Consider the following 9,424-nt stretch of genomic DNA (forward strand, 5'->3'; position numbering starts at 1 on the left):
GGGCTCCGATGTATGTTGAGCGTATATTCTGCGCAAGAAATTTGTAAAATTTTTTCTGTATCGGCTTCTTCTACCTCGGCCTGGTTCTGCTTAGGCCGTACCATATCCCCCCTCCACATGGATGTGTAATGGGCATCCGATGTGGAAAAGAAAGTGACGCTGGCCGAGACCAGGGTTGAGAGTGCCGGTTGTTTTTGATTGCCCCCCGGCCGGTGCTTCCTAGCTTGGTTGATCATGTGGCCGGCGGAGAGCAGATACTTGGGAATTTGTTGAGGAAGATGAATAGGCAAAGAGATATGAAGGGGCGTGTTGAAGATGCTTGGTCACTGTTGCATTGATTGACGTTCAACTGTTGCAACGATTGACATTCCGTGGTTGCATGTCCGACACGTGTGTCGTTTGATTGATTGGTGACGCTTCATGGGCTGTGCCCTGATTGGTCCTTCTTCATGGGCTTTTCCCTATAAATAGGGCAGTTATTCCGTGAAATTGGCTACCAATTTCATTTTCTCAAATTTTTCTCCAAAATTTTTATCTCTCTAAACTTTCAAGGGCTTCTCTCTTCTAATCTTCAAAGTCGTTGCTTCGGCTAGTGCTTTTCTTCAAGGTAAACGAACAAATTTTCTTTTATTTTGTTAAGTAATTGTTGTGAACATGTCTTCTGCCGATGCCGGACCTAGTAAACCTGCGCCGGGGGGTTCCCCGTTGCGTCTTGATAAGGAGGAGATACTAGACGCCATCCTGATAAGGTCTGGGGCCCTAGGTCTCCTTCTCCTGAAGTTGATCCGAAAATTTTGGAGGAATGGGAGGATGATGATGATGATGATGATGACGGTGACGATTTCGGTGATGATTTTTGTGATGATGCTGGAAGGGCTCATCCTAATGAGGGGAGGCAATACGTCATGGATCACGGTGACGCCTGTAAGGTCCGCCTTGACTGTGTTTGGACCCATAAGTTCGCCAGTTGTTCCGGCGAGACATTTTTCGAGGGCCATTTCCACTTTGGCAGGGGATACAAAATTGTTGTCCCTGAGGAGGGTCAGGCCGTTTGTTGCCCTCCACCGGGTTGCACTGGCGTATACATGCGGCACTTGGAGTACGGGCTCCGGTTTCCGCTGAATGAATATGTTATGGCCATCATTAGGGCCATGAACGTCGCCGTGGCCCAACTGCACCCGTTGGCTATTAGGACCATAGTCGGCTTTGTCTGGCTCTGTCTCTTCAAGGGAGAGGTTCCAACGGTTAATTTATTCCGTCGGCTTCACCACCTTAAGCCGTCGTTTTCTGGTCGCGTCGGATGGTACAGTGTGCAAATGGAGCCGGGTTACGTCTCCGTTGATAAGCTTTCTTCCTGCAAAGGCTGGAAAGATCGGTGGGTGTATGTTGAGGTGCCAAATGACTATCCGCTGCCCCGGTCTTTCCAGCACCAAGTTAATTTGCGGTGCGAGACTAAGGCGGAGCATGACAGATGGGTCTCCCGGAAAAAGCTTAAGATGGACGCCAGCAAGGTCCCTCTTAAGGCGGACGAGAAGCTGGCAATGAGGCTTTTTGAGGCGGACAAGAGTGGGGTGCCGAAAAGATGGATTCCCCCAACGCAGATAATTCTTCAGGATGAGCCGCTCTGCCATGTCGGCCTCATACCGGCCCTAGCGCAGGGTGAGTGGGGTCGGTGTGAGGCCCATCTCTGCTCTCAACGTTTCTGTTGAACTTCGATTTATTTCTTCTACTTAACTCTTGCTTTGTTTCCTTTGCAGACCACTTTGGACCGGACCTGTCTGAGGATATCCTTCGGAGAATGGGGCTGAACAAAGATAAGACCGTTGCTGATTTGCACCCTAAGGCTTTAGCCCGTGACCGCAGAACGTCGCCGAATGATCTCATGGATCAACAGCTAAAAGGCCTGAATATGGAGGCGGCCCAGGCGAAGGTTGTTAGTAGCATGGCGCGCCAGACGCGGAACACAAAGTCTTCGGCGGCGACGGCGTCGACACCAGTTCCACCTCTCATCCCCTCTGTCCAGAAGGAGACGGTGGAGATTGTTGATATTACTAATGGGGGGGACTCCGATGCGGAGGAATCTCCCCTTGTCCGTAAGAGGAAGAAGCCTGGTCCTGCTACTGCTGAAATTACTGCCGGCAAGGAAATGCGTCCTCCGGCCAAGAAGGCCAAGCATGGTACATATCTATCCCGTGGCCCAGATTTTGCCGGTTCATTAGACGTTCCTGATGACAGGCTCTCCGGTATGTCCCTGTATGTTGATACGGATGTTTTGTCTGACTTTTGTGCAGATCAATCGTTGTCGGCCGCCGCTCTTATTGAGCAGCGAGTGGAGAAGAACCCGGTGCAGGCCGGTGATCAAAAAGTCACTATTGACTCTTCATCCCAAAAGGCTTCCCCCTCCCAGCTTGTAGTGGAAGGCACGAAGTTGATAAAGAGGCTGGCGAAGTGGAACGAGCTGACCGGTGCTCATATTATAGAGCAGGAGAAGGCCGCGGCTCAATCCGTTCTTGAGCTTACTGCCACTAAGAAGGTGGCCGTGAAGGTGAAGCTGGATCTCCTCAATGAGCAGAGGCTTAGGGGAGATGCTGAGAAGGCGCTCTTGGCTGAGAGAAAACTCAGGGAGGACGCTGAAAAGGAGGTCCTTGTTGAGAGAGCCAAGGCCGAGGCTGCGGCGGCCTAGCCGCAATTTCTTTGGAGAAGTGTCACCTTGTTCGAGGCACGCCGACCTTTATTTTCAGCAGAGGAACGAATTCAGGGGCCAGTTTCAGATCCAGGGGAAGGTGATTCGGAGCAAGGAGGCCATCATCAGACAAAAGGAGGAGGACATTGAGATGCTCCAAACCGTCATGCTCCCAAACATGTGCGCCCAATACCGGGATCTGGCCGAAGAAGCTGCCAGGGAAGTGATTGGGGAGCTCTTCCCTCTTGATGGCTCCTTTCCGTGGGACAAATTTGACGAGCTGTTTGACGACAAGCTCGAAGCTAAGGAGAAAGCCGCGGAGGAGAAAGCCAAGGAGGAGGTGAGGGTGAAAATAGAGAAAGAGGCGGCCGCGGAGAAGGCAGCCCTTGCTGAGAGGGCTAAGGCGGCCAAGGAGGAAGCCGAGAGAATGAGGGCAGCTGAGGCTGCTGAGGCTAAGGCTGAGGCTGCTGAAGCTGAGGCTGCTAAGCAAGCTGTTGGGTTGCCCATCAAAGAAGATGCTGCTACCGCTGCTGATGGCAAGCAGCAACAGGCATAGGGAGACGGGCGGTCGTCACCAGGCTCACCCGGCGTCTCAGATAGCTTCAGCTGTTCGGGAGCCAATTATTAAGCCCTTCCTCCCTGCCATCTTTTGGCACTTCAAATGACATATTTGTAACTTTTTGCTTTTCTTTTCCCTGTATTTTGTACAACTTTGGTAGGTTGTGTTTTGGCTTATCCCTATGGGGACGGCCGTCGTCTGCATTCTCCTCACTTGTAACCTGTTATCATTTTTAATAAGAGTTCGTTTCTTTTGCCTTCGGCTTGGCCGAGGTCTTTACCTCATTTTGAGTTTTCTTGCGCTAATAGTTGAGCGTCTCAACTGTACTTAGCGTTTTCACTTTGCCTCTGGCTTGGCCGAGGTCCTTTCTCGTCTTCGTCTGAGTTGTCTTCTTGTGTCATTAATGGAGTGCTTCTTTTGCTTCCGCCTCGGCCTGACCGAGGCAGTCTAGAGTGCGTATCTCAACTGTGTTTAACGCTTTTAAGGCATGTTGATCGCTTTTGCGAGTATCAACTGCGCTGGCCGTGTTGTCGCGGTGTACGCTTACGAGGGTGATTGCCGCTCTTGTCGGTGTGACATGTGTGTGAGCGGCGTCGCCTCTTAATGGTGATCTGCCGCTCTTGTCGGTGTGACAGTGTGAGCGGCGTACGCCTCTTAATGGTGACTGCCGCTCTTGTCGGTGTGTGTGTGAGTGGCGTACATTTCTTGACGATGATTGCCGCTCTTGTCGGTGTGTGCGGTGTGGCGGCGTACGCCTCTTGATGGTGACTACCGTGGCGTCTACCACTTGGAGTGACTGCTGCGGCGTCTACCTCTTGGGGTGACTGCCGTAGCGTCTACTACTTGGGGTGACTGCGACGGCGCCTGCTTCTTGATGGTGACTACCGTGGCGTCTACCACTTGGAGTGGCTTTGTGGCGTCTACCTCTTGGGGTGGATCGCCGTAGCGTCTACTACTTGGGGTGACTGCGACGGCGCCTGCTTCTTGATGGTGACTACCGTGGCGTCTACCACTTGGAGTGACTGCTGCGGCGTCTACCTCTTGGGGTGAGTGCCGTAGCGTCTACTACTTGGGGTGACTGCGACGGCGCCTGCTTCTTGATGGTGACTGTGGGAAAAATGAACACTTTGATGGAAAACTTGGATTATTCTACACTAGATATAAACATGCGTCGGGGTGCCCACAGTTGTCTTGGACACCTCCGCCGCTATACAGAGTTTTTCCCGAGATTGTCAGTGTCCTAGTGGCTCATCAAAGGCACACCCTCCCTAGTTAGCTGTCGGTCGCATCCATGAAGTTGCCCTCCTGTTGTAAGGATGGGCTTTTTCCCTTCTCTGATTTCTTTGCCACTTTGAGGGATTGCATGTTGCATCCTCTGGCAGATATCTGGACATTGACCACTTCGTCCTTCTCGTCCTTGGAGACGAGCTTATGCGCTTCCCCCGGTCCGAGACATACATCAGTGTCAGGGCCCGGATGGACATCACTGCGTCAGCCTCGCTTAGCGTGACTCGGCCTATGAGAACGTTGTAGGCGGACGAGCCGTCAATGACCACGAACTCAGCTAGGACATTCTTGGCCGCATACCCCTTCCGAACATAACCAGCGATCGATTGATCCGGGGTACCGGGCGGCCGGAAAAGTCTGTCTGACACGGTGGATTGGTGCGAGGGCTTAAGTCTTCAACCTTGGACCGAGGTTGAGAAAGCACTCCCGAACATGATGTTCGTGTAGGCGCTGTGTCAATCGGGCACCTCTTGACCAGGTGGTTAGATACGTCCAAGTGGATTACAAGTGGGTATTTGTGAGGGGCGATGACTCCGCGTAGTCCTTCTTCCCAATAGTCATGTCGGGGATGTTGGAAGCGGGGACCGCTGTGTTGGGCACAAAGTTGATGGCCCGATACGGTCGTTCAGTGCCGTTTGTGCCCATGAGCGGACCCACCGTTCTCGTTGCCCCGATGACAACATGGATCACTCCTATCCGTTCAAAGACGGATTTCTTGTCTGAACGCGGCGTCGGTTTTTGGCCTTTGGCAACATACTTGCCGAGGCTCCCCTTCCGGATCAGCTCTTCAATGGCATTCTTGAGATGCGGCAGTTGTCGATAAGGTGCCGGTGTGGCCGTGGTACTCACGATCTTGGCTCGTGTCACCGTCCCCCTTTGGCTTGGGGGCCTTTCCCATTTCGGCCCTCGTTTTGCTCGGGCGAAGACCTCGGCGGCCGATACGACCAGGGGGTGCGATCTTTGTACCGCCGCTTGGTAGTACGTTCCCGAACTCCCCGGCACCAGCCGAGTTACATTTCTGGCGGACTTGTCAGACCGTGACCTATTATTGTCGCGGCGTCTTTCACCGGACCGTGACCGATTATTGTCGCGGCGTCCTTCATCCGGGTTGTCCTCCCGGCGGCTCTTCTTTTCTGAGTGTTCGGCCTCGCTAGGGCCTACCCAGGTCTTGTGATAGTCCTCCACCTTGATGGCCTGGTCGACCATCTTCCTGGCGGCGTCCAAGCCCAGGCCTCCGTACTTGATGAACTCGTTCTTTAAGTCTCCCCTTGGGAGGCCTTTCATCGATCGAAAGGCCAATTCGGGATTAATCTCCGAATCATTGTTGAACTCGCGTCGAACCTCTTCACATAGCTTCGTAGAGACTCGCCCCCCTTCTGTCTGATAGTCAGGAGATCCGATGTCTCCACGGCCCTTCTCTTGTTGCAAGAATACTGGGCTAGAAAGGCGTCTCTTAGGTCGGCGTAACAGTATACCGAGCCGTCGGTCAGCCCCTTGTACCAACTTTGAGCCATCCCATGCAAGGTCGTTGGGAAGACTCGGCACCAGACTTCATCGGGTTGTTCCCACACCGACATGTACGACTCAAAGGTCTCGACATGGTCGGTGGGGTCGTTATCCCCCTTGTATGTGAATGCCGGCAACTTTAGCTTGGTTGGTACGGCGGTTTCAAGGACATAGGCACTGAGGGGCTGTCTGACCACGTGTCGAATGACACGCGGCGATCGGCTCCTCGCATTCCTAGTCCGGCTCCTCTCCTCGTAGCGGGAAGGACTCCTTCTCCGACTCGGGCTTCTCCTCCGGCTCTGCTGAGTCGGACTTCTCGGGCTCCTTTGATGTAGGCCCCGTTGGTGCCGCGGCGACGCTGTCCTCTCACGAGTGCGAGAAGGACTTAGGTCTACCACGACCACTTTGGGCTCCTCCGGCGTCTTGATAGGGTCAGCTTCCCCTAGTGCTCCGTTCAAGTTCCTCGGAGTCACATTTTGGGCCCTGGTTTCCTGGACGGGTTCCGCCGCTCTTGTGGGTGTGACAGTGTGAGCCGGCATACTACCAATTAGGTCCGGGAGTAGCCGGTCTTGCCGCATCAACCACGTGTCCCATGATGGTGACTTGGTCGGCGGGCGTATCGGTATATTTGGCATCCCGAATTCCGGTTGGATTACTCCGCCGGTGGAGGGCTGCGCAACTCCGGAATTGTGGAAGGTATCATCTTGGTGGAGTTCGGTTTCGTCAGCTACGAATACCTCTTGTTGTTTCGACATCTTCTTAGCTTTTTGGGTGGGTTTTTGTGTGTTTCTTTTTTTTTGTTTGGGAATGAATGTGACTAGCTTCTAGTGTCTATTTTCCCACAGACGGCGCCAATTATTCCGGGTGTAATTCTAGAGCAAGTATTGTTACCATCTGTGGCTTGTAGAATGACGTCTTTGCTTGAATCCTCCTTGCGGTCTCCTGAAACGATGAACAAACTGAGGGCTCGGCTTTGGCCGAGCGTACTCACTCCGACGCTCAAGTCAGTAAACTTAGAGAGGTAAGTTGTTGCTTGGCTAAGTAAGTGTTGTAGAGAGATAAGGAAGATATTACCAGATGAATAGTGATTCTTAGGTTAAATTGTGGATCCTTTCCTCAATGAGGGTTGAGGAGTATTTATAGACTTTCACCTTTTGTCACGTAGTGGCCAAGTGGCCAAGTGGCTAGCAGGTGGAAAGACCGTTCTACCCTCGGCCGATGGACCTATGGCAGGCCAGCCGAGGGGTCTTGGATATGAGTACGCGGATATGTGCCCCGGCTGGCTAGTTGCCTGGCCGAGACCCAGGTGACAGGCCGATGGGCTTCATCGGCTAGGCTGTCTAAGTCGTTGACTTTGCTGTGGATATCTTTGACCTTGCTCAATATGTTGACTTGGTCAGCGGTGCAGAATATGCCCCATCAAACCCGTCATAATTTGTGACTGATATACCCGTTACAAGGAAGATTTACTGTAATTACTAACAAACTTGAATTTTTGATCATGGAATAAAATTTTCAATTGTCAATTTAGAACTTTGAGTTATGAGATTGAGTAGTAATCCACAATATCAAACTTAATGATACACATTCTTTCACACCATTTACACTTCACTTATTACAATATTACACATAACTTGAACAAAACTAGCTTTAGAAATCACACATCAACCAAAGCTCACACCCTCCAAACTACTCACAACTCATCATACACATCAACATTTCCTCCACTTTCCATAATTGGAAGAGGAGGAATACTTTGTTCATGCCTAAAAAAGTTATGAGGGTCAACCTTAGTTTTGACTTGGACCAACCTATTAAAATTGTCCTTAAAGTACATTGATCCCCAAACACTAGCTTGTATAAAGCTAGTATTACCATTTTTATCCATACCCAAATCAAGATCCCTATAATTCACATAAGCTTGTCTTGGAAATGAAGACACATATTGTGTCATATAATTATGTACCTTCCTAATCCAATCCATATGCTTACCTTCATTAGTATTTCCATCTTGCCATGATACAACATATTGTATCATACATATAACACCATTTCTATGTGGAAATGGGATTTGTGATTCCGGAATTTTACTCATCATTCCGCCATACGGATTCCATATCATTAATGACCCGTCGTCTTCCATGAACCTTTGCCATAGGCCTTCAAGCCCTGTCTCTGGAACAGGGCTTGTAAGAAAATCCGATTTGGCCTTAAAGTAGTTTATAAACGCGGGTTTTGCTTCTAAAAGTGTTTCGGGTTTTGTCCCAGTTGGGTTGTTAGCAATGTAAAGAACCGATTCAATCCAGCTCACTTCAGACACGTCTTTTTTAGTTAAACCCAATTCAGGAAAATCGCGTTGTGTGATTTTCAACAACTCGGTTGATTGTCCAAGATACAATGCTTGGAACAAACCAATCACTGATTTTCCACCTTTCTGTGTTTTCATGGGTTGCATTATTACCCTTATGAACAAATTCTCATCGATTTTCGCAGCTACTTGTTGCCATTTATACAACACTTTCGTCAAATTCTGTTCCAAAGTTTTTACCACAGTAAAAACTGTAACTTTTTCCGGTACAGGTACTAACCGAACTTTCCAAGCCAAAATTACCCCGAAATTACCACCTCCACCACCTCTAATCGCCCAAAACACGTCCTCACCCATCGAGTTTCTATCGAGCACTTGACCATTAGCATCCACCATACGAACATCAATAGCATTGTCGGCCCCAAGACCGTATTTTCTCATCATAGGCCCATAAGCACCACCAGTAATATGCCCACCAATACCTAAACTAGTACACAACCCGGCTGGAAACCCGTGAGTCTTACTCTCCACGGATATCCGATAATAGAGCTCACCTATAGTAGCTCCTGCCTCAACCCAAGCACTGTTATCTTCAATACTAACCGAAACCATCCTGAGTTTACCCAAGTCGAGAATAACAAACGGGATATCCATTTCGGATGCATACGATAACCCTTCATAGTCGTGCCCACCACTACGAACCCTAAGTTGAGCACCGAGCTTTTTGGCACATATAACAGCAGCTTGTACATGGGATTCATCTGTTGGCATTACGATTAAAGCCGGTTTTTTAACCGAGGGGGTAATGTAGCGTAAATTTAAGGCAGTTGATTGTAGGATAAAAGAGAAGGAAGAGTTGTTTGGTGAGTAACATGATGGTGGAAGTAATGCATGGGATGGTATGTTTTTATGTAAACATTGTAGGAAATTGTCTTGAAATGTATTTATATTGGATGATGATGCATAAGAGGAATATGATAAGAGAAATAGAAGAATTTGTATAGATTTCAAGGTGCATAAATTCATGATTAATTGATGAGTTTGTTAGGGAATTTGCTTAAGAGAATGTGTAGATAATTAT

The 9,424-nt window shown here is 49.8% G+C and overlaps 1 protein-coding gene across 1 annotated transcript; it reads right to left on the minus strand.

The window, feature by feature from the left end:
• Positions 1-7,591: 7,591 nt before the first annotated feature.
• On the minus strand, positions 7,592-9,424 carry LOC141648319 (monolignol oxidoreductase AtBBE-like 15). The gene has a single exon (XM_074456872.1). It carries the CDS (start codon positions 9,367-9,369, stop codon positions 7,729-7,731), a length of 1,641 nt encoding a protein of 546 aa, XP_074312973.1. The 5' UTR covers positions 9,370-9,424; the 3' UTR covers positions 7,592-7,728.

This window comes from Silene latifolia, chromosome 3 (genome assembly GCF_048544455.1).
Source record: "Silene latifolia isolate original U9 population chromosome 3, ASM4854445v1, whole genome shotgun sequence".
In the NCBI taxonomy this organism is placed as follows: domain Eukaryota; kingdom Viridiplantae; phylum Streptophyta; class Magnoliopsida; order Caryophyllales; family Caryophyllaceae; genus Silene; species Silene latifolia.

What these genes read in the sequence shown, in the direction of transcription:
- LOC141648319 (XM_074456872.1), bottom strand. Translation starts at nt 9,369, where the DNA reads ATGAATTTATGCACCTTGAAATCTATACAAATTCTTCTATTTCTCTTA.